Genomic DNA, 24,919 nt, shown 5'->3' on the forward strand with positions numbered 1-24,919 from the left:
GTCTTGCACACCTGCCGGATCACGTCACCAGGCGCCAGGCTCAGCTCGTCCTCCTTCTGCGCACGATATCCGGCCAGGACCAGCACCTCTGCGGGAGGAGGATGGCGCGGGCACACGGTTCACAAGAGCCCAGTAGGGGCTGACTGGCCCTGGCGCGAGTCCCGGACCCAGTGTGGACAGCGGGAGAGCGGAGTAGTGGTGTAGGCTTTTAATGCTATTTCCAGGCAGAAGAGCCACCCCAAACCCTCTGCACATACCCATGGCTTCCAGGGCTCCTTCCGGAGCCGAACAGGGTGGATGGTGCGGTAGCGTTAGCAGCCGAGTACTGGGGCCAGGTAGGGTGGGACTAGCCGCGAGATTGTGAAGCCAAGGAGGCGGAGACGCAAGCCCATAGGTTGGGCTCTGGTGCAGGGAGTGGGTGTAGGAGGGGGCGGCCCGGATCGGCAGGCTCGGCCCCAACTATGGGTGAGGACTCCAGGACCTCTGGCCAGTGCTGGGGTCACTGCTGCCCGACAAGCTATCTGCCCAGCTACCTCCCCTCCGTATCCCAGCCTTGGCCGAGTCTCCCACTCGCCACTGGCACACAGCCGTCCCTGGCTTACCCTCTCCTGATTCTTAGCTGCATGGGAGTTGAGACAGCATACCAGGGTGGGGCCCCCAGCAGGCAGCAACCGCTCTTAGTCGGGTCCTGGATGGGTGGAGTGGGTGGTTGCTCAGTGTGCACAAAGTTATTGCTGCTTTCCCTGGAAGGTGTATTCATCCCTGTAGTCCCTTCAAGGAGGAAGAGCTTAAAAACCCTTTCTTCAGGCCACTGGGGCCTAGCTTGGTTTCAGGAAACACCTCGGGATTCTCCTCAGGGGAAGACAGGAAGGCAACTTTGGGAGCTTTCAAGACTCGCGCTTTCCTACAGCCAAGGCCAGAGCTGGCAAAGGTTAGTGCCAGTCCCAGGTGGGCCGGGCTAGCTTTTAGATCATCTTCCTGCTTAGTGGTGAACACACAGAAGGCCAAGCCTGTCATCCACACCCCTTTACCCCTGCCCCACTGCTTTGGAAGCCAAAGTCCTTGCTTACAATGACACTAGAGTGGAAAAATCTGGTTCTCCTAGGGTGTCTAAGGAACAGGATATGAAGCAAAATCACTGGAATGGGAATGAGGAGTTATTACTCAACACAGATTAGCTGAGGCTCCTCCCAGAACCATCTTGTGTGCAGTTGGAGGCGATGGGGCTGCAACAGTCTGGGCCCAGCCCCCCAGACATTTCATCTTTCTGGTTCCCTGAGGCTGCTATGGGGGGCATCTACCACCTGCCCTCCACCACACCCACCCACACCCATTCAGGGTGACAATGACCAGAGCCATTTACATCTGCCACTTCATTTATTTTTTTTATTTGCAGGAGGAGTTGAAACAAATTTTAAGGGTATTTTCATTTTTTCCCCCCTAAACATGAATCATTCAAGTAAAACCAACTTAACTATAGAAATGTAGCAAAGTAAGGGGAAAGTAGCATCAACAACCCAGGAGGCAAAGGCTGGGGGGAAGGTGGGTGCAGTCCGCATATAACATATGCATAAATGCCATGTGATTCACCTGCTCAGGACCGCCTCCCCAGAAGGCAAGCACAAGGACCCATTTTAAGAGGATGTTTTCCCCCCAGACATCGGAGAATGTTTCAACTTAAAGCTTAAGGTTTAAAAAAAAAAAGGAAAAAGAAAAAAACACAAAACAAAAAACCCCCACAAACCACCCAGCCATAACCACCTTCCTTAATCGATCATAGGAGTTTCTTTTCATTTTATAAAAAGATTAATAAAAAATATTGAAAAAATTATTTTCTCATCTTATATTTGTAAAGATAATAGAAGTCAGAAGTTTCTTAGAAAACAGACCAGAAACTGCCATCCAGTTTCCACCCCTGTTGCTGAGAGGATCAGCAGGACTAGAAAGTTTGGGATACTGGAGCTGCTGGTGGAGAAGGGGAAGCCCAGCCCACAAGAAATCAGAAAATATTGGGGGGAGGGGAGGTGCGCACATGGGGTGTGGTTAGGAGCAACACCACATGATACATGGCTGCGCAGAAAGGGGAACACAAGGTGGTCAGAAAGGCCTTGAACTCCTCCTCGACATACAAAACCAAGTATAACAAAGACCCACGCAGTTTGGTCCCAAACTGAGGTGAACACATCAATATTTATTCACATGCTTTGTTTTCTCTTAAGAATCAAAAGTTGCCCAAATTAAATCTTTCTGCTAATGTTACTATATATGCCTAAAAAAAAAAAAAGAGGGGGCTTTTAAAATAAGGATAAAGAGACTGAAAATCAAATTAGTCCTCAGCTCCAAATGTAATGAAATGAAGAATAAAACTGTTGGTTTCTAACAGGGAACAAACCAAAATCCAAGTTATATCGCTCTGCCCTCCCTACCCCAGCCCCCACCCCACACACCAACAATAAACGAGAAACACGTAGCTAAAGCCCAACATGGTGTGTTCTGCTCAAGAGCTGGGCCTGACCCCAGGCCAGCTGCCTCTGTCTGGTGGGACGCCAGGATGCTCTTCGACAGTTGTAGGATATTTTGCATGGCTGGTGGGGGGTATGGGTGGGATTTTCAGAATCTTCTCGAGGCTCCTCTGTTTAGCTCCTCACCAGCCGTCTTCCCGGCGCCTCTCTCCCTCGGGCAGGGGCTCCCAGCAAGAGTGGCCACTACTCAGTTGTCGGCTGTAAATTGTCCTTCTCTTCTCGGTTCTCTGTCCCACTCTCATCGTCTTCAATCTCCCCTTCCTCCCCACTGAACTTGTCGTGGGCCCACTTGGGGCTGGTGCTGGATTTCCGGAACATGAACCGGCCTCGACCGCGAGGGAAGGCTCCTCGGCCCCGGCCCCGGCTCACCCACTTCTCACTGCCTTCGCCTTCACGGTCATCATGCTTAAAAGAAAAGGAAAACTGTCATCGACGCCAGGGTAAACAAGAGCAGCCTCTCCTCTGCACCTACCCAAATGTGACTTTCCCAAACGAAACTCTGTCCTGTCCTCCTCCCTGTCCCCACTCGAAAAATGCTACTGATTCAGATCTAAGAGAATATTCAGTTCGGTTCCTTGAATTCTAAGGCAGCCGTGTAGGCATTGTAATGATGATGATGGTAAAATCTTCAAAGACCTTTTCCTACATTATCTCATTTAATCCTCACAGCTACCCTACCCTATCATTATCAACCCTCCACTATGCAGATGAGAAAACAGCCAGGGGAACTTTAAGTAACTCCATATTATTTAGAACACACTCTCTCAAGGAGGGGGTGGGGGGTGTAAGCCAATCACCCCCCAAACATGAAACTATTTCTGATCTGAGTTGTCTGTAAGCTAAGAGAGGAAGCAACACAGAACACACACACAGCTGGGAGTCTTATTTATCCAGCTCTCCCCAAGCCTCCCCTCAGCCAACAACAGGCAGTGAGACCAAGGGCAGATGGTTCACAGTCTCAGATCAGTACTGGCAAAGGCAGAGAAAGAACCCAGCCTCCTGTCTTGTATCTTTTCTCCTTTCTCAGTTTTATGCAAGAAGGCAGTGCGGCAGAGTAGGGAAAAAAACAAAACCTATAACTCAATCCCTGCTCTGATGATCTCATGAGAAAGAAGGAGGGAACCAATGAATGAATGAATGAGACAGGATTTTGAAAAGTCACTGTTACCTCATCAGCCCCATGACTTCAAAGAGTCTGAACCCTCCATGCACACTAGTAGTACCTGAGGCTCCTGAGGGGTTAGTTCAGCTAAAGGACCAGCTGCTTCTTCACTAGCCTAAATTAATCAGGTTGGCAATGCTCCTTCAGGGACAGAGAAGGTACGGCCTTTTATCCTTCCTCTAAACAGCCCCACTCCAGTACCTATCCCGGGCCCAGTCCAGCCAACATTTTCCTAGATATAGGTTCAAGAGTCCTCTCAGAGTAGCTTCTAGCAGCCCCAGAAAAGCGAAGTTGGCTATGCACAGTGATTTACACAGCAACCTGCTTCCTACTTCCAGGCCAGTCCTCATGGGTAATCAGACTCAGCAGCAAGATTACCTTGGTTATTACAACACTCAGTCACATCTACTTGGACCTGAGCCTGCTGTTAACACAGCAAGGCAATAGAGCTCTCTCACTGGCCAAGTAATTCGGCCTAGAAGAGCCCAGCTCCAGTGGTGTTTCATTCTGGAGACAGGTGCCCTCCCTCAAAAAGAGAACTGTCCTTCTTATCCATATCGTGCAGGGGCGTGACAAGGTGGAACTGCCACCTCTGGGGAAGGTAATGGTTCTATCCCTTGTAAAGGCTGGAGGCTTAGGGTGGGTGAGCAGTAAAATGGTTTCACAGACAAAAAGGCAAGAGCAACCTTTCCTACTTATCCTGGAATCCATAAATATCTTAGATAACACTTTCAAGGTCAGGACTGCCTCTCTAGAGAACAGTCATCTTGCCAGAACTATACTAGCCCACAAGTACACACGTAACCAGTGCCATACCTGCATGCAGTTCTGGGAAAAAAAATCAATCAAAGCCTCACTATCAGCTACTGTGTATGTCAAAGGCCCCCTCGCCCTTCCTGGTTATCCCGACACATACCAAGTAGTATTTCTTGCTTTTGGGTGTGTACTCGGGGTCCCATTCCTCCTCCCGGCTTCTCTTCTGAAAATCGTTGTTGCTGCTGTTGTTGTTGTTACCAGAATAGTTGCCTCTGCCCCAGCCTCTTCCTCTGGCTCGAAACTGCTATGGCAATAAACGGGGAAAGGAACAAAGGGTCCATGTAAGGAATGGAGAAAAACAACTCCTTGTCTTCTATTCAAATACTTTCCTGCTGTCCTCCAGTCAGTATGCTGGTTAACTGGTTTTTAGCTATTCCCTTTCTGTTTATCTCAAGTCTATAGCCCAGACCGGGGACAATGCCATAAGGGCCTCCCTACATACAGCAGGAGTTACAACAAGTGAGGAATTTCAGACCAGAAGCCCTAAGAGGCTTTCTGGCTAAGTGATTATGAACAGGGGGAAAAAAAAATTCAAAAAATGGAAAGCCTGGGGAATGGGAAACCACAGATTCTAGGGTCTACTGACCTAATCACCTGTATCAAGGGCAACAAAATAAATGTTCTGAGCAGCACATAATTAGAATTAGCAGGAGAAAGGGCTTAAAGGGAGGGGGCAGAGTCTTACAAAGGTCCCTCGAGCTCTGCCTCCTCTCTCACTTGGACCCACGAAGTCTTTGGTCCCCAGCCTTGATTTGTCAAAGCCCGTGGTACTCTCCTCTCTCTCTTCTGTCTCTTCAGTGTACTCTTCTGCTTTGTAGGAGTGGGATGACTGGGAGGAAGATGATGACGACCTGGACCGGTCTCGTGCTCTCCGGTGCTTCCTATGAAAACACAAGAGGCCTCTAGGGTACAGTCCTTGTCTGGGGGCTCATAAGTAAGGAGCACAGGGCAATCAAGAGTGTGTCTGTGATGAGAACACTGAAGACAAGTAACCAGAAAAACCAACTCACCCTCAACATACCCACCCAGGGAACTGGGGAGCTTCCTCCCAGTTCTCTCAGTCATGTTCACTGACATATCTATGTCTGAGCCTGTGATAAACATGGGACACACACATACAGGAGGAGGGACAAAACGTCCATGCATGGCCTCTGGTAGCTCATTCTAATACATGTGCATGAACTGGAAAAACAAAAGGAGACAAACACTGTCATGAAAGCCAGAGAGTATCTGGTGCTAGGAGAGGCTTTATACATTACCATCTGTTTCAACTTTATGTTAGTTTTATTTCTCATAGAAGACTATGACCTGTCTTGGGAGGCTGTTCTAAAGATCGAAAAAACAACGTGCTTAAACACTCTACATTGACACAGCACGCATACAGTAAATGGCAATTATGATTTCAGTACTATTTTCCCCATCTTAGAGACAGGAGGTTCAGGTGACAGAACTAGGCAGATTTGGATTCAAATCTAGCACTAATTATACCAATACTCCACAAACCCTTCCCACTTTCCACTGCACTCCAACAGGTTTAGGTCATTAAGCCTAGGATCTGGCAGAATTCTTCCCAGAGTTATTTCCCATCCATCCCTTCATCTGGAGGAAATTACAGAGCAGGGGCAAATTAGACAGAGTAATACAGTGAGTCACTATATACGTACTAGAGGTTGGGGCCAGCCCTGCCATGTGGCAGTGGAGGAGGGTACCAGCCACCAGGAGTACAGGACTTACAGGGAAAAGCCAGCCAAGTGTTAGTAACCTATCATTACCCTCCTCCATTATGAAAAGCACCTTGCTAACCCCCCACCCCCACAGCCACCCCAACCCCCAAACATTTGAGAAGATCAAAGACAAATATTTGAATCCTACTAAATTATCCCACTAAGTTATTCTCATAGAATTCTTATAACTCAAATGTCTGACTCCTAGAAATCAGCACTATTTCAAGAGATTTTCAAAAATAAGACTCCAAAAATCCTGATTTGAGTCCCAACACTGCCTTTTATTAGTTGTGTGATCTTGGTGAGCCATTCTTCAATCATATGAGAAAGAGTTTTTGTATACAGTGAAAACAGTGGCATGATTATCATTTTTCTTCTTGCCCCAATCACAAAATACTAGAGTTGCAAGAGACTTGATTAAGGTTACAAACAAGTCAGAGGCAGTGGCATATGTCCCAGGGAAACAAATCAGGATCAGGGATCCAAGTCCAGGACTGAAAGGCTTGAAGGGTCCTACTCCCTTTCCACCAGAGAAGACTACTGTATCCCAACTTCCATTTCCTGTTGAGGATTATCAGATCCTCTATCTGTGGATACCCCTGAAAGCTGTTAGGGCTCATAATGCGTATGTTAACTGAGCGCAAGGATAGACAAAGTGAAAGAGAAGACATGAGCTTACTTCTCTATCTTTCCAAGAGGCAAAAGGGATAGTCTACTAATTGTCTCGCTTATTTCGAAGGATTGTTATCAGAAAATGGATATAAAAGTGCTTGCTAGCTGAAGTTCAGGAACACAGAAGTAGTGCTGCTTCCCACAGGAAGGCGTGGGGTTTCAATTCTGCAACCTTTAACGCGCATGACTGAAAAGTCATGGAACGTTCAAAAATGTAAATAGAAACAAGACCTTGGCATAAATGCTGCCTTATGAAGTTCAACAATGCTACCTTTGTTTAAAGAATATTTGGAACACCTCTCTTGAAGTGCCTGTGAAACTAGTTTAAAAGGCATTTAAGATCAACAAGCTTGTCCTATCTAGTTCTGCCCTGTTTCTCTGACCAGACAGTTTTTACTTGAATACAACTTTGAGCCATTTTAAAACATAACCTTCGCAAGACGATTTGTGATGAGAAAGGACATGTCAAAGAACATGTCCAAAACAAAAGCAAAAGAAATTCCCATGATTCTCCACACTGTCCCTATAGCCAAATCAACTGCCTATCTCCCAGGAGGCCTCCTTTGGACAAGGATTATGTCTATTTCATTCAAAAGTTCTATTTTCAATCTAGGGACTTTAATTGACAGTTAAAAGAAAACTACACAAAATAGTTCCTAATTGTTCTCCAGTGTGCAGGGTCTGCCGTAGGGCCTAATGAGGGGCAGACAAAGGAGTCCACTCAGGAGACTGAATGAGGCAACAAACAAGGGTTTACATACTTCTGCTTCTTTGATCCTTTATGAGTTTTCTCTGTTTTCTCAGCTGATCGCTCCCTTGAGTGGCTTGAGTCTCGGGAATCCACTGATTCTCTTGATTTACCTCGTTTAAGATCTCTCTCTTTATGTTTTTTACGACGTTCAATATCAAGGCGGAGATCAACAGGATCATCTTTGTATTTTCCCTCAGCCTGCCAAGAGAAATCAAAATTAAGGTTTTTGGGATTCAGGACTACAAACTCAACCACCCCACAAACTGTGGTTTCTATTCCAATGGAGTGGTACAGAGGAAGCACTGGGAATGTGAGGCACCTCGCCCAACTCGGGAGGGATACAGGATGTTCCACCAAAGTCACTTCATGAGAATCCCTAGAGAGCCCAAACCAATTCTCTAGAATAATGATGATAACCTTCTGCATATGCTACACACACACACCCACACACACACACACACACACACCCCCCTCCCTTGCTTTGCTATTTCCCTCTGTGGTCCAATAATGACTTTGGCTAGCTGAAAAGCTGAGAAGGCCAAAATTAACCCTGGAAGGTGTCAGGCTGGCTTCGGCTTAGTCACCAGCAGGAGTAGAAATGCTGTCACCTCTCCCCTACCTCCACTGTGGCAGCTACCCTGGACCTATCCTCCATTTGGAATTACCCCTCAGTACTGAGTCCAATAACAGACAATGGAAGACTCACACAGCCTTCCAGAATGTTAGTTATATCAACAGATTTCTCTAGAGAAGGCATATCAAAACCATAATAAAGAATTCATAAAGTTGGCAATACCAAGTCAAAGTTTATTTTAAAAAGAAAAATGAGAAAACATTTTCTCACTAACTTTCTACAAGTGTAACCTATCACAGTATGTGGCGCACAGACAGAGTGAGCCCAGCAACAACAGCTGCCCTCTACCCTAAACTATCAGGCAAAGGGCTTTCAACAGCTCTTGAGAAACTCAGTGAAAGCAGAGGAGCAAGGGGTTTTCAGGCATATTATACACTAAGATTTGTCTCGTGGAAGCAAAACCTCCCTAGGGACTTCTCTGGTAGACCAGTGGTTAAGACTGTGCTTTCACTGCAGAGGGTGTGGGTTCAATCCCTGCTCAGGGAACTAAGACCACACAAGCTGTGTGGTACAACCAAAACACAAACAAACAACAACAACAACAACAAAAACCTCTCTAAAAAGAGGAAGGGATGAGCAGTTCACTTTGTAATAACATTTACTTACACAACTAAGCTTTTTGTTGAAATAATGAAGTTTTAATTAACAAGAATGGTAGGTGGTAACTTGGTTTATTTTACTGCATGCTTTTCTTCTGAGGAGGGAATGGGGCCCCTGCACCCTCCAAAGACCAAAAAAGAGAGAAGTACAGCTGCAGTTCCCTTAGTACACACAGCACCTCTAATGAATAGGCTTTCTGGGGCGGAGAGGATGACATCTCTCCTGATGTTTGAAAGTCTTGTGTTTCACATGGTTAGTGCCAAGCTGGTGGGTACTTGGAGAAAAGGGGGAGTGGGAGAGAAGACAGATTGTGCAAGAGTGCCTCTCATCACATTCAACCAACAAGACAAACCTATTTGGAAAACTTGAAAATTACTATTTTTAGAAACAGTTTCAGCAACATTGGAAGAGTCATCTCCATAGGGATTAAATTTCAATCTAATCTCTATAGGGTCCCTATGTGGGAACTGATGGTCAATAAATACTAAGATTTTTAAGAACCCAAATCTAGTACTTCTAGTAACAGACTGCACACAAGCTTTAATCTCTTAATAACAGTGTTCACGTGCACATCATTACACATGTAGCTGGGCTATCAAAGCAATGTTTAGCTTTAAGGTAACAGTAACCAACAGATGATATATATGGCACAATGTTAGGAAAAAAATCTGGACTAGCTGCTTAAAACAGTCTATTCAGTTAAGTTATGAAAATTTCACTCTCCTCTGACATGCATGTCTTTTTGAAATCATGGTTGGAAATAGCGCATGTATATAGTTGATTTGATAATACTTACAAGCAGAAAAATATCACAAAAAGTTTCTTCTCTCATCATGGGCACTTGTTCCAAAACTCCTCTCTTTTTTTTCTCAAGCTCACCTCAATAGACTTTGGGGTCATTTACCATATTCTAACCACTTCACAAAGGTTGTTGATACATTTAATAAAAATTAACCCTTTGTAGTTCATTTTTAGAATTATGCCCATCCTTAAAAGAAAAACACAAACTTAAGTAGAGAGTAATTTAAACAAACACATTTCTGACAAGTTCATGCCCAACGCACTCATTTTGTTGGAATTACTGATCAAAGCAACAGTTCACCTTGTAGCCAGGTTCCCGGGGACTTTTCATTTCGTCATGAGCCAAACCATGTTTTCTGAATGTACTGGGGGAAATGTCTATCCTCCTAAAATTATAAACACAAAAGTTGTTCAACATTCCATAGTGTGAATATAGCATTTTAGTTCGTAAGTGAAGTAGCAGAAACACAGGCATTCCTTTTTATTCCTTTTTATTATACTCACCTTGTTTGTTTACATACTTACACTCTCCCATAGATATGTATGCACAGGCACACACGTACATGTACAGACACACACACTTGCTCTCTCCCAACTTTCCAAACTCAAACAGAAGGAACTTCATATTCCACCCAGCACTGTTATGGTCAAGAAAACAGACTCACCTATAGCCTTACTTATCATCATTCACATCGAGACTATCTATGCCCTGCTAACTTCAAAAAGCAGTTTTCACCTTGGGAACTGAAATATAATGGTCCATTATTCACCAATATGGTAAAGTCTAAGTGAGAAACAAGTGCCTGGCGTGACACACATCCCCAAAGACCCTAAATCCAAGACTATTACAAACATGGTCCTCTTATCTACTGCAAAGGTTCAATCAAAGTTTAAGACCAACTACATTTCTAGACAAAGTCCCTATTTGCTGAATAAATTCCCACAACCAATGTTTAAACCTCTGGGCTTTTTAAACCCTTTGACATAATTCTGTAAGTTCTTCTATCTTCATCCCCCACTTGCTGCAGATTCTCCCAAAGGAAGAACCAATATATGAAATACATGGGATGCTTAAAGAAACATTTACTTTATGTAAAGAAAGCTCACCGTGACCTTGGGTTATCATTTGCAAACTCCTCCTGCAACTCTCAAGAACACAAGGGTTCTTTTTATATCAAAAAGGGCTGTTTTCCTCAGGCCCAAAGGGAGAAACATGGTAATCAAAGCACACCTTTTCCATTACAAATCACTACTATCCTAGACTATGGAGACTGTTACCTTAAATTCTGCTATTACACCTGACAAATGGCAAAAACAAGACAAGTTTATTCTCTGGTGGGCAGTCTTTTGGGCTTCCCTGATAGCTCAGTTGGTAAGGAATCCACCTGCAATGCAGGAGACCCTGGTTCAATCCCTGGGTTGGGAAGATCCCCTGGAGAAGGGAAAAGCTACCCATTCCAGTATTCTGGCCTGGAGAATTCCAAGGACTGTAGAGTCCATGAGGTCACAAAGAGTCAGACACAACTGAGTGATTCTCCTTGAGCAGTCTTTTATGATCACCTCCAGTATAAGCCAGGGTCCTCACCTGTGAATCTCTGGGCTTTTCTTGTTTTTAGCTGCCTCCTGTTCACTTCCTCTCTTTAGATATTTAGTAAAGCGTTCATGCAATGTCATTCCAGAGGACCCAAAGTGATGCTCTGTGGGGAGTCAAAGAAAAATATGTCAGGCTGTTAAAGGCACACCCAACATTCAAACCCCTCTGCATGGATGAAACTGCAGCCACAGATATGTGAATGAAGTGTTCAAATCCATATAACAAACATACTGTGAAAAGTAAGGAAAATTAGCTGGTTCAGAAACAATCCAATATTGAGCACTGGATTGCCATGGTAGGACATGGATACAAAGATACTATTCTATGCATCAAGAGCACCAATTCCCCCTAAGTTCCAATTTCAGATGAAACTGTAACTGGCCCAAACCCAGCTTCTAGGTCACATTCCTCAGTCTGTCCACCTCCATTTGCCCAGAAGATGGCAGAATAATGTGGGACAAGATCTATAAGATGCTGCTAGAGGTATATGCGTATTAAGACAGGACAAATCAGATGGGCTGGGAAAGCCACTTTCCATACCCCTCTTTTCAAGCAATTTAAATCTTCACATGAAGGATTTCACCTAGCCTCAGGATCCCAGGTTATCACTAGTATTTTCACAATGTTCAGCTCTCTGATCAGAAAATGGAAACTTACCCCAGGAGACATTTCCTTCAAACCAGCCCCTAGGTTCAAAGGCCCTATTGATGAGATAAAGGTCCCTGACAGACTCCCTCATGCCCCGTCTCATCCTTCTGCTTGTTAGAAAGCTAAGCATGTAGAAAGGGAACCTGAGTGGGCTGGGGTCAGGACTCACCTTTAACATGGTGAACGATGGTCACTATATGCTGGGCAAACAGCTCTGAGGGGCTCCGCTGAGACTGAGCTGACTGTATGTGCTGGAAAATGGATCGAAATTCCTGCTCCTTTTTGTTGCTATGAACTAGATCCCGACAAAGCTTTCGTTCCTGAGCCAATAAGCCACTGGGTCTGAAAAATACACACAGGGTGACCCAATGTAACAAGATACACAGAAAGTCAGGACATTTAAGTCCTAAAAATGCAAGCATACTTTTGTAAGAGGTGAATTTATCTGCAAAGTTCCTTTTTAAATTCCTAGCAAAGTACAAAGAACCTCAAGGCACGTAACTGTGGAAAAAGGCCTTTCTCCCCTTGGAGTTTAATAGAAACAAATGGGCAGGATGAAGGATTAAACCTCAGTGATTCTGCTCTGCTCTGGAGGTGGGGGGGTGGTCTCTGCTGATCTTAACACATGACAAGTAGTGAGGCACCTCAGAAGACCAACTATCTTGGCCAGTCAGGGCCACTCAGTTTATGTGGCACAACGCAGCAAGAGTGGGATGTGGCTAGGCTGCTCAGCAGACTTCCAACTGGGTGTGCAACTCTCACACCAGGTGAAAAGCAGCCTGGGCCTCACAACTCTTTCCTGAAGTTCTCAAACCCCACACCCCAGCCCCAACTTTCAAACCATTACATTATTTGATGAAGGCCTGATATAATACATATTGTGACTTAGCTAAGAATGAAAACATGGATCCTGCATGGCTCCACAGGCAAAGACACCCTAAGCACATTAGAAAGACAATGGGACAGGAGTGGAATGGGGGGAGGGCGTATGATGTGACGAATACAGCGCAAGAGAGAAGCAGAGGGGAGCCAGTACCAAGACAGACAGTCACTACAGACTAAAAAGACGCTTCACGATACTGCCCCGAACACGTAATTACTCTGTGATACACACTTCTCCAACGAAAACAGGGAGACACAAGAGTATTCACAGTAAAAATGAGACAGTGTGAGAAATACAGGAGGGGTGTGTCCTTGTTCTAGAATGACCTTATGGAGAGAGGTTAGGCTAAAGCCCTGAGGGTCAAGATGGACTACACCTCACCTTGCAAGGTCCTCATCAAAAGAGTCCATCCGGACATTGACTTGGGCCTCTCGAGTAATGGAAAAGGAAGACTTCCCTGTGGAAAAGTCTCCTTTGGCTCCTAGCTTCTCTCGGCTCTCAGAGGTCTTTCTTGGGGGAGGTGAAGAGCTCTTCTCCTGGACTGCTTTGTAAGCAGTCACTCGGAAATTCTTTTCAGGCACAAATCCCCTGTGCCCACTTTCACTTCTCTTGGACCCTCCTCGCTCCTCCTTTTTGGACCTCTCTGAAAAGGACTCCTCCTCCAACTCCTCCGTTTTCCTTTGCTTTTCCTTTCCTGGAGGTGCGTACACCAGGCCCTCCCATTTGCCTGACTTCTCCTCCTCCTGGTTTTTGCTTGCACCTGCTATGACTTTAGACATGAATTTGGGTTCATCGTCAAACTCAGATTCCTTCCTTCCTTTAGCCTTGTCTTTATCTTGATCATCCATCTCCTCCTTGTGGAAGTCAGCCATCTTCTTCTCAAAGTCATCTCGGAGCTTATACCTTTTGGGAGACTGGCTACCCCGAAAAGGCTTCTCAGTATCAGTTTTGGGAGCAAATGAATCAGATTTCATTTTTGTATCACCCAATCCCGCGTCAGAGAAGCTCCCTTTCTCTTTCATTTTCTCTTTATCAGTATTTGTTTGTTTCTGTTCCTTATCTTTTCCATTCTCTGTCTTCTGTTCATCTAGATACCTAGTTATGAAAACACAAGGGAGACACACAAGAGACTTAAACAACCTGATCCAAAATAAAACAGCACCATATGGTCTTAGGTTTTTGACTCTCTAACAAGCATGACTTGTGGATTCCAGCGTTGCCAAAGGTGTCTTGATTACCTTTTTGTTAATTTCTGAAAAACTGCTCTTCACAGATTTATGATTTTTGCATTTAAAAGATAAATAAATGTTCTGTGGAGTTGTATATTACAAAAACAAGCAAAAAGAAAATAGCAAAGGCATTTTTTAGGGTACTAAAAAACAAAAACCTACTTACCTGTAAGCGGTCTAGGAAAAAAAAAATTAAGGTCTTATCCAACCTTCACTCAAGTCACTTAAAATCTGCTTTCAGCAAAGTTAACATAGAATGTTCAACCTTGGACTGTTTTGCTTTTATACAACTCACATTTGGAAATACAAGTCTCAAAAGAGACTTCAAATTTGCTTCAAGTCACCTAGAAGACCTAAGTATGAAATATACTGTGAACACAAACAAAATACATGTTAATTGGGGGAGGGGGCAAAATTCATCCCACTCAATTCTTATGGAAAAGCAGAGTTCATGCCCAAGTGTTCTAATAAGATTCACAGTCCTGGCAAGGAACAAAACCTGTATTTTAAAGCAGACTTACTGAAGGCTGGGAAGTACAGGTTCTGAACATCACATCTGTACCATTAATGGAAAAAGTCTAATCAAATTAACAGTTGCATTAATATGGCAAAAAAAAAAAAAAAGAACCAAAAAAGGAACCAAAGGACAGCAGGGCATCAAAGAAAATGCTAATAAGAGAAAAAGGGGGAGTGGGGGGCAGGAGGGGCACCTGCTCCATAGGTCCCTCTTGACAACGTGGTCCCAATGCAACTTCCCTGTTGCGTCTCTGCCATCCCAATGCATACAACCACACAAAACAAAGACTTGTGCTCCAACTCACCGTGTCCCTCAGGGTAGAAAGACAGAAGCACTATTATGTCCTCTCCTAACATGCAGCCTGCTTGGCTTCTACTGGAACATACACCCACCTTGCGATTTTATAACAAGGTCTTCCTGGACTAAGCCTTGGACTTTCCCATTCTGCCCAGTCTCCTCAACTGGAGGGTGTGAGGGTGCAGCTCTTCACCATGATGGGCTGATGCAGATCGATCATAGGAGATGGTGGATCTTAGAGGGTCTAACAGCTCCAATAGCCATTCATTTTGGTAAAGACCACATTTTTTTGATAGCTGACCCACAAATCTCTATTGTTCTCTGGCTTACACTGGTAGAATCCAAGGCAAACTTTAAATGTGAAAACATCATTGCAGAGTAATCTAGAATTTGTGCTGTAATACAAATTCAGGAAGGTAGGAAAACCAGAGTTAAGCTAAAGGTTTCCTTGGATGATGCTTTCAAACTGGCGAAATGAAACTTTAGGAAACAGGAATTACCTTATTACTATTAATCAGAGCTCTAAGGACCACATTACAACTAAATTGCCAGCTGGTGAGATAAAAACAGAAAGGGGAAAATGAGGTACTTGCCTCTTTGTATAGGCTGCTCCTCCTGGAGCAGCAGCCTCCTCCTTCTGAGATGAGCCATATGTTGAGCCAGTGGCCGGTGGACTCTTACCCACGGGACTCTTTTTGGATGGGCTTAAGGACCCTGAGCCATGGTCAAACTGACCTTGGTGAGTCCCACCCTGGTACCCAGCACCACTCTGCAGAGTTGAGCCCATCTGGGATGTGCTGGAAAGTGGAGGGCTAGGTTTTGGCACAGGGCTAGGACGAGGTGACCGCCGCCTCACCACCACAGACTGGAGGGGGCTTTTGAGAGCTGGGCTTCGCTCCCGGGGACTCAGCTCAGACACTCCTGAGGCCCGTGATGCAGAACCAGCACTGTATGTGGTGGCATCTGGCCACGGCTTTGAGCTCTCAGATGCTTTTGGGTCTTGAGAGGTGCCTCCAGAGAATGGCTGCTCCTTGGCCTCATCTCCCTGGTTATCACCAGCAGCCTGGGACGGCCGGCTATCCTTGGAAGAGGACTTTTTCTCCTTCGCAGACTTGCGCTTAGAAGATTCAACTCGGCTGTGGTTGGAGGAAGAACGAGAGGACGAGGAACGCCTTGACCTATCAGAGGAAGACTTATCGGAGTTTCTGGAGTGGCTCCTGGACCTTGGTGAAGGGGACCTTCTCTTTGGGGACCGGGATCGGGAACGGCCCCGACGAGGACTGTATGCTTGCCGGTAATTCTGCCAATTTGAGCGGTAGTTTCCATAGCCTCCTCGGTTATACTGGCCCCATGGATAAAAGCCTCTGTTGCGCCCACGGAAATAATAGGGCCTTCTATAGCCTCTGTTGTGACCTCGGAAATCTCGATTCTGATATACTCTTGGGTGATTTCTCTCTCTGTTATGAGCTGGAGAATATGATCTGGAACGAGACCTAGAACTGAAAGAGGGGCAGGGGAGGGAAGAAAAGTTTGAATTTTTGACACAAGCATTTTTATTCAAGAAAAACCTGCCAACAAAGAGGTAAAGCCCTACTCTTATGTATCATTTATTTTCAAACAAAAGGTACAAACTTAAAGAGCTAATCCTACTCTTATGGCCACATTAAGTACAAAAATAAAAAAATCACTTTAACAAACCAGACACTGCGATGACTCATTAATACCACTGTAGCACATTCTACATGGAGATATATTTCTACAATGACTGAGGGAATATAAAAATGCTCTCAATGTACTAAACAAACATTTTAATATAGTATACTAATTAGTTTCACAGGCACAAAGGATTTTACAGATAGGTCCCCGTGTCACCGGAGGAGAGGACAAACTGCAAGCTGTGGTACCCAGAGAGGAAGTCTTCAGGTCCCCTGGCCTCATTCAGTTTATTCCCTATCCCACCCACCTCTGACTGTGCAGGGCTAATTTCTTGGCTTCCACCAAGATTTGGGTTTGTGAAATACAGTTGCAACATGTCTAAACCAAAAAACACTTAAATAGGGACTGAGAGCACGCATCTGTTCAAAGCTTAAAAAAACTTCAACTGAAATCAGATCAACAAACCAAGCAAATATTGTTGTTTTTTTAAACTGGGAATCTGGAAATGGTCTCATTCTCTAGGTCAAGTTTCTGTGGCTGAACTACAAGGTCTTCCATAGGTGCCACAAGAGGGCACCATCTGACCATAACACACCCAAGCACACAACATAGCAGCAAAGAGACTACAAACAGCCCCACACCTGCACATCTGTCAGGCCAGTGTTCTTCCTCATTTAACAATACAGAATTCTGATTTAGCAAAGGCCCATTTCCAGAACTACAAGGATTCAACAGTCATCTAACTCTGTAAAAATTACATGTTCACTATTAAGTGGATATTTGGAGCAGGCTCTGTCCACTCCAGCATCAACCTGATATTGCAGTACCTCCAGGAACTGGGGTGGGATGATATTACATATTTATAAATGCCAGACTTATCGATGACAAGGAAGTCTGTTTCCATCAAAAAGCCAAAAGCTGTACTTGCTGGTATAGGAATCTACTGAGCTTCTTCAACACCACTTATTGTGTCAACTATAATATAGAGCATTAATTGGTCACTACTCCTAAGTATTAACAGTTACCTAGAAATACGTAAAATTACTAGAAAACTCCAAAAAAAACCTTTCCTTTATATACAGAATAAAAACCCTTCAGTTCATAAGCAGGCCTTCTCATATCAGACCTAATTGGAACCATACATTTTTATCTGTTTGCTTGTATAAGTTTTATAACTAACTCCACTTAGCAATGTGACAGGTTATAACAACTAAATGTTATCCTTAGAAAGAAACTAGAAGATAAAATAGGATTGTTTTTCCACTACCCATTGTGTCCAGGTTCTTTATCCACCCCAAGAACAAGACCTGGTAAAGATGCAGCGAACTGCCAGCTGTGAATGGTTGCTATTTAAGTACGATTTAAAAAAAAAAAAAACTTACCTTTCACACTTTTCATTCGAAAACAGTAACAATACAAGAAAGAAGAAGGGAGAAGCAGATGCGGCTATGAAACTGAATATGACCCGATTTAATGGCTATACTTGAGGTAGGTGATGCACCACCAGCACTAGGGAGGGTTTAATTCATGTTCCCATCCTCACAGGCTACTGCTGCTTCTGTCACCAATTATTAGTGAGGGCCCTGCGGCACACTGCATCCAAAACCCGCAGTCACTGCACAGATGCAGGAACATGAGTCTCTGCAGATTGCAAATGAAGTTATTTAGAAGTCACTTAAAAGGATACAGTCTGTGAAATATAAGGAAACAACCAATTTTTCTCCAGTTCTGTAGAACTCAGCAGTTAAGTTAAATTAAAGACATGGTTTCTCAAACTCTCTGGATAGTATATTTTCCTTATAGGAGAGGGGAAACAAAAGAAAAACATGAAACAGATAAGCCAGAAATAAAAACTGAACATCTAGTGGCAAATTTATCTGTTTCTAAAAAACAGAGAAGTCAGACTAGAATTAAATATAAAAACATTTTTGTAGTGACGATATTCCTCCAAAGTAATCTTCCAGGCATTAAAACAGCACATAGAGTGGCTCCAGACCTACCCCAAAACATACTGCCTGCCTAAGATATCTTTCCCTCATTTACCAAGTTGATGACCATGCCAAATGATATGTACAATTAGGAGAAGCGATCTGTCCAGAATACCAGTTATCACAAATATTGCAGAGTTGGTTAGCATTTTTCATTTTGGTTTATGTCAGTTCAATTCTCTCCGTTTCAGTTGTACAGACTCTTTTTTTTGAACCACTTAGTTTCCATTTATTAAATTAACTTTTAAAATTACCTGTAGAACCAAATGAGCTAAAACTGAGGTTTAAACAGTCCAGATCAAAAGAATATGGGTGTAAGGTGGAGTTCACTAGCAGTCTCTGCTTAGTCCTATGGCCTTGTTAGCAACTTCCTGAGGTAAATATATTCAGTGGATTTTCCCTCTTTCTTGGGGGGTAGGGGAACAGTATGAGAAAATGGGATGGAACTTTACTTTTAGAGACTCTGACACAATTAGGCAACAGACACTCTATCTAGCACAAAGCTTGAACAAAGCCTGATATAAAAGTATGTGCCCAAGAAATATGGGAGAGAAAAACAAAGCTAAGACTGGTTACCCTCAAGACATAATGTTGTTATTATTTTTTTAATGGAGGGTTTTTTTTGAAGGAGAGACCCGGAGTTTAAAACTTCCTACTCTACACTATATGGAAGTCATCACCATTTTTGCACACCTACTTTTTGTTCAATCTCTACTCTGAAATTAATTTTCAAACAGGCTTCTCACAGATTCCATTTAAGAATTAACTTATTCTTGTTGGGAAGGTGAGGGTAGGGGAGAATCCTACCAATCTGGAGAAGGGCTCTAGGACACTCATCTAAAGTAATCAGCAGGGGCTCCAAGTGGCAAAACTGAGAATCACATCCTTGCCTATTGCAACTCTGACAAAAAGAATGATTTCGGTGTTTAAATATTTAAATGATCAATATTTCTCTAACACACATATAGAAACTTGAAAATGAAAGTGAAGTCACTCAGTCATCTCTGACTCTTTGCAACCCTGTGGACTATAGCCTACCAGGCTCCTCTGTCCATGGGATTTTCCAGGCAATAGTACTGGAGTGGATTGCCATTTCCTTCTCCAGGGGATCTTCCCAACCCAGGGATTGAACCCGCATTGTAGATAGGCGCTTTATTGTCTGAGCCACCAGGGAAGTCCATAGAGAAACTTACATTTATTAAAAGGTTCTTACCCACTCACAAAATAAAATTAAGTTTTAAAGAATGAAAAATAGAACTCATAACACAGAAAAAAAAAAAAAAAGACGCTGGAAGTTGGGCACCCTATTCCAAGACACAGCTGAAATAAGGAAATAATCCAACTAAAGGTGTAGAAACTAATTAAAGAATATTGGTGATAAATTCAAAAGAAGTACTTGCACATTTAGTCAGGCAAAATGATGCCTACAATAGTGACTTTTAGGTAGTTTTAAGATGTGTTTTACTAAATAGATGCAGCTTGTTAGTAAGTGGCATATCAGGGGTATATAAGTGACTACTGACTAGTTTCTTTAAGGTTTATTTTAGTGGGTTAAGGTTTCTTTTTCTTGCAATGTTGATTGTACCATTACTCTTCTTAGCTATCTTTTCTTTGCTAAGGATGCAACTAAACTTTGGCCCAAGCCTCCAAAAATACTTCAGTGAATTTTTTCAGTGAACAATCTGGTACAGAGATTTGAAGCAAGTAGCTAAAAAAAAATATTCTTTCTTTCAAAGTGGATGAAAAACAGTATCTGCTGGCAGGAAAGAAAAGGAATTAGGCAAACAGCATTGCAATCAAAGTTGATTTAGAGTTGTAGTGTTTGAAGAGACCTGGAATATCTTACAGCCCAACACTCCACCTCAAGCGAATGCCCTACCTCCACTTGACACTCACAGAAAGAGTCTAACAAAAGATCTTCAGAGACCCACACTGACAAACCAATGATGATCTCATTATACAGTCATACCCCCCTTACCTCAGCCTGCGCTTCCTTGAACGAGAGACAGAGCGACTTCGGGATCGAGACTTCGAAAACGAACGAGAACGAGATCTTGATGCAGATCTTGACCGAGAAGAGCGAGATCCAGACTTAGATTTGTTTGTTTTTGACATCTCTGAAGAAAGGGTCACTTTTCAATTATACCTAAGAATCAAACAAATGAGTGAGCCTCTTTGTAAACCTGAACTTCTGTGAACACTTAGAAACAAAAAAAAAAGATAACATGACTGCTTTAGAGAGGTGGGAGAGGGTGAGATGTATAGAGAGAGTAACATGGAAATTTATAATACCATATGTAAAATAGATAGCCAATGGGAATCTGCTATATGACTCATGGAACTCAAACAGGGACTCAGTGATAATCTAGAAGGGTGGGAGGGGGAGGGAGATGGAAAGGAGGTTCAGGAGGGAGGGGACATGGGTGTATCAATGGCTAATTCTTATTGATGTATTTACAGAAAACCACAAAATTCTGTAAAGCAATTATCCTTCAATTACAAAAATAAATTAAAAACAAAACAAAAAAAACCACTCCTTGCCCTTTTACCAAGGAGGATTTCTAAGCAGTACAATTCCAAACACCATCCCATAGCAGCCAATGGAAAACCTGACTTGTAATTCTCACTAGAGACCACCACAAAACAGACAAAAATGAAGCAAGCTATCGATAATCTGGGACATGTAGTCTTTTCTCAACAAGCAGACAAGTTTTGCCAACTCAGTTAACTGTTAATACAAGTAATGAGATGACCTAAGACAGGGTTTTCCCAGTCCTCACAGGAGAAACTCTATGCAATGGCATCTTGATTAGAGAGTAGGTGGCATTTCTGACCATTTATTTCCCTACTTCCTGGACTTGAAGCCTTGAAGCATATCCTTAATATTTACTTCAAAGGAAAAGGTTTAAAATGTAAGAGACTATTCTCAAATACTGTAATGCCACAACAGGATGTAGTACATCATGTAAAATACAGGACATTAATCCATAAACACAGGAATAAAGTAATTTATAAGGAGAAAAACCATTAACTTTCTTTTAGCCTGTTACTACCTTCAAAAGCCAACCTTCTTTCGGGGTCACTTTCCCATGAAAAAAAAACCCCACAAAATTGTCTCTTCTTTTTTTCAAAGATCATAAAGCTAGTTAATAGGCAAACCAGGTAAGAACTACAGGGCCTAATTCTGTCACACCTCACTGCTTAACAAAAGATTCTTTTATGTGAAGGGAAAATAATAACTGATGAACATTTCACCCTTCCCTCTCAGATTTTCTTGTTATTCAGATCCCAGCTCAAAAGCTATCTATCCAGAGGCTTGCCCTGGCCACCCAATCAAAAGCCATTTTCTAAGGTATAGTCCAATGCCTGTTTTCTTCTTCAGAGCATTCAATCTAGGACTTGCAAGTTATTTACTTTGCACTTGTTTACTTTGCTTTTCCACCTGTACCCAAGTAGAACGCAAGCTCCCACCGGCATACATCTCTTATTTACTAATGGATGCTCAATGCCCAGAACAACAGACACTTAAACAATATGTTTATTAACTTATCCTCAAGCAGAGTATCATTACATCCGTTTTTACAGATGAGGATACTGAGCACATAAAAGAAGGTAACTAACTTGCCCAAAGCACACAGCTTTAAGTGGCTAAGCTGGGATTTGAACCCAAGTGAGCTGGCTCCAAACCAGTGTTCTTTAACTACCATTATATTATATGGTCTTGCCAGAGACTTGTGGGATGAATAAATGATTCTAAGTCTCAACTCCTACGGAGTTCAGGATCTGGTAAGAGAGCAACACAGAGACAAACTGAAAGGCAGTATTTGTTTATCATTACTATATTCAAGTTTTAGATTTGAATTTTAATAACTTTTGGAAAGGCAAAGAAGTCCAGGAAGCTTCTACAGCTCCAGTTCATAGGGATTATAACCATAATAATCTCAAGAGACATAATTTAGAAGAGGACTGAGAAACGGCTAGGAAGCCAAAGACAAAGGGTGATGAGTAAGAGATGGCTAAGTGAGGATACCAAAGGCCTACATCTAGATCCTGCCAAAAGGATCAAACTGTTACATGTTCTATCAAGGTCAAAGATGTTCAGTTTGGAGCCAATTTTCGCCAGCAGTGTCACTGTACAAAGCCAGGGTGGAAGAATAAGTTATTTGGGGATATAGGGTGAAGGTGTAAATAAGAAACTTACAGAAACTGAATACTGAAAACACATTGTTTTTTTGGTTGGCCTTCAGTATATTTGGGGATTCCTTGGGTTCATTCCTGTTCAATGGCTTTTTTTCTGTTACAAGTCTAGGGATATCTTTGCCTAGTAACTTCTCTGTCCAATTTCCAATTTTAGCCTAGGCTAGAAATAAAAATCCTTTTAGCTCACTTTTACACAACAGGTGGACAATATCAGACTTTAAAAGAAAAGGGAGGGAATTCGCTGGTGATACAGTGGTTAGGACTCTGTATTTTCACTGCTAAGAGTGCAGGTTCAATCACTGGTCAAGGAACTAAGATCCTGCAAGCTGTGCTACATTGCCAAAAAAATTTAAAAAAGAAAGAAGGAAAAAAGAAGATGGGGGAACAAGTTAGTAAAACAGGAAATATTCATTTCCACTCCCAGACATTGGAAAATTAAGACATTTTCATTAACAAGAAGAGAAAGCTGTCACTTAAATACAAACAGAGCCAAATTTAACAGTTTTATATATATTAAACTTACTAGAGTTGACAAGTATATTCAAGAGTCACTTACTGTGACAGCACCTTCACTTCGAGAACTCCTTTAATGTGAGCTGAAATTAAAACCCCTGAGAGTTAAGAGGAATAACTCTGGATGATACAAAACTAGAGCTGGAAATAGATCAAATGAATACCTTAACTCATTCACGAGAACTCTTGAAAGTGGACAATGATAAATTAAAGCAGACTTGGTCTTTGCCTCCGTGGAATTTATAATCTAGAGTTGCAGATAGACAATAAACAAGTGAGCAAGCAAAAACGTAATTCTGGCAAGTACTAGGAAGATGGCAAAAAAAAAAAAAAAGCATAAATATGGGCAAATTTATAAAGTATGGTACCAAGAGACTCGGGTTCAAGCCCTGGGTTAGGAAGACCCCCTAGAGTAGGATATGGCAACCTACCCCAGTATTCTTGCCTGGAAAATTTCACGGACAGAGGAGCTTGGCGAGCTAGTCTATGGGGTCGCAAAGAGTCTAACATTAACTGAGCACACACGCACAGAATGACTTATTTAGGTAGGACGGTCCAGAGATAGCAGTTAAGTGTCACCTGAAGACTATGAAAGAGCAAGTCACATAAAAAAGGGAAAGCTCCATAAGATTGAGAAGTCTTTTCTCTTGATATACATAAACAGATATAAAACACAAATATTTTAGTGTAAGGCAGGGACAACCATATCTAAAGCTATCTGATCAAATTACTAAAATTCATTCAAAACAACTCTCAGTTTTAATTTTGAAGACTTTTTAAATGTCACTGCCATTACACATAGGTTTTCCCATTTCTAACATTTCTTCTGTGTCTATGCTCTAAAAATATTATGGAGAGTGAGACAGACAAATCAGATCAGATCAGTCGCTCAGTCATGTCCGACTCTTTGCGACCCCACGAATCACAGCACACCAGGACTCCCTGTCCATCACCAACTCCCGGAGTTCACTCAGACTCACGTCCATCAAGTCAATGATGCCATCCAGCCATCTCATCCTCTGTCGTCCCCTTTTCCTCCTGCCCCCAGTCCCTCCCAGCATCAGAGTCTTTTCCAATGAGTCAACTCTTCCCATGAGGTGGCCAAAGTACTGCAGTTTCAGCTTTAGCATCATTCCTTCCAAAGAAATCCCAGGGCTGATCCCCTTCACAATGGACTGGTTGGATCTCCTTACAGTCCAAGGGACTCTCAAGAGTCTTCTCCAACACCACAGTTCAAAAGCATCAATTCTTCAGCGCTCAGCCTTCTTCACGGTCCAACTCTCACATCCATACATGACCACAGGAAAAACCATAGCCTTGACTAGACGAACCTTTGTTGGCAAAGTAATGTCTCTGCTTTTCAAGACAGCCTTCAGAATGGGAGAAAATAATAGCAAATGAAGCAACCGACAAACAACTAATCTCAAAAATATACAAGCAACTTCTACAGCTCAACTCCAGAAAAATAAATGACCCAATCAAAAAATGGGCCAAAGATCTAAATAGACATTTCTCCAAAGAAGACATACAGATGGCTAACAAATACTTGAAAAGATGTTCAACATCACTCTTTATCAGAGAAATGCAAATCAAAACCACTATGAGGTACCATTTCACACCAGTCAGAATGGCTGCGATCCAAAAGTCTACAAATAATAAATGCTGGAGAGGGTGTGGAGAAAAGGGAACCCTCTTACACTGTTGGTGGGAAT

General features: G+C 42.9%; 2 protein-coding genes across 4 annotated transcripts in view; both read right to left on the minus strand.

Moving 5' to 3' along the window:
• Window positions 1-405, minus strand: part of SH3D21 (SH3 domain containing 21) — a 13,746-nt gene extending 13,341 nt beyond the window's left edge. The window contains 2 exon segments of the mRNA XM_010841163.1: window positions 1-88; window positions 258-405. Of these exon segments, the coding sequence (XP_010839465.1) occupies window positions 1-88; window positions 258-261 (92 nt within the window). The 5' untranslated portion in view covers window positions 262-405.
• Window positions 406-1,358: 953 nt separating this feature from the next.
• The window catches only part of THRAP3 (thyroid hormone receptor associated protein 3), a 73,195-nt gene continuing 49,634 nt past the window's right edge, over window positions 1,359-24,919 (minus strand). For 2 of the 3 annotated variants that reach the window (XM_010841165.1, XM_010841166.1), the window contains exons 3-12: window positions 20,473-20,640; window positions 15,444-16,349; window positions 13,189-13,902; window positions 12,094-12,266; window positions 11,268-11,379; window positions 9,984-10,068; window positions 7,658-7,845; window positions 5,186-5,381; window positions 4,601-4,744; window positions 1,359-2,927 (exon numbers count right to left, since the gene is read on the minus strand). In XM_010841165.1, coding sequence (XP_010839467.1) covers window positions 2,706-2,927; window positions 4,601-4,744; window positions 5,186-5,381; window positions 7,658-7,845; window positions 9,984-10,068; window positions 11,268-11,379; window positions 12,094-12,266; window positions 13,189-13,902; window positions 15,444-16,349; window positions 20,473-20,609 — 2,877 coding nt within the window. In that variant the 5' untranslated portion in view covers window positions 20,610-20,640 and the 3' untranslated portion in view covers window positions 1,359-2,705. The remainder of the gene's footprint in view (window positions 2,928-4,600; window positions 4,745-5,185; window positions 5,382-7,657; window positions 7,846-9,983; window positions 10,069-11,267; window positions 11,380-12,093; window positions 12,267-13,188; window positions 13,903-15,443; window positions 16,350-20,472; window positions 20,641-24,919) is intronic. The other variant, XM_010841167.1, reaches the window with a different exon arrangement.

Source organism: Bison bison, unplaced genomic scaffold (assembly GCF_000754665.1).
Source record: "Bison bison bison isolate TAMUID 2011002044 unplaced genomic scaffold, Bison_UMD1.0 scf7180017864158, whole genome shotgun sequence".
Taxonomy (NCBI): domain Eukaryota; kingdom Metazoa; phylum Chordata; class Mammalia; order Artiodactyla; family Bovidae; genus Bison; species Bison bison.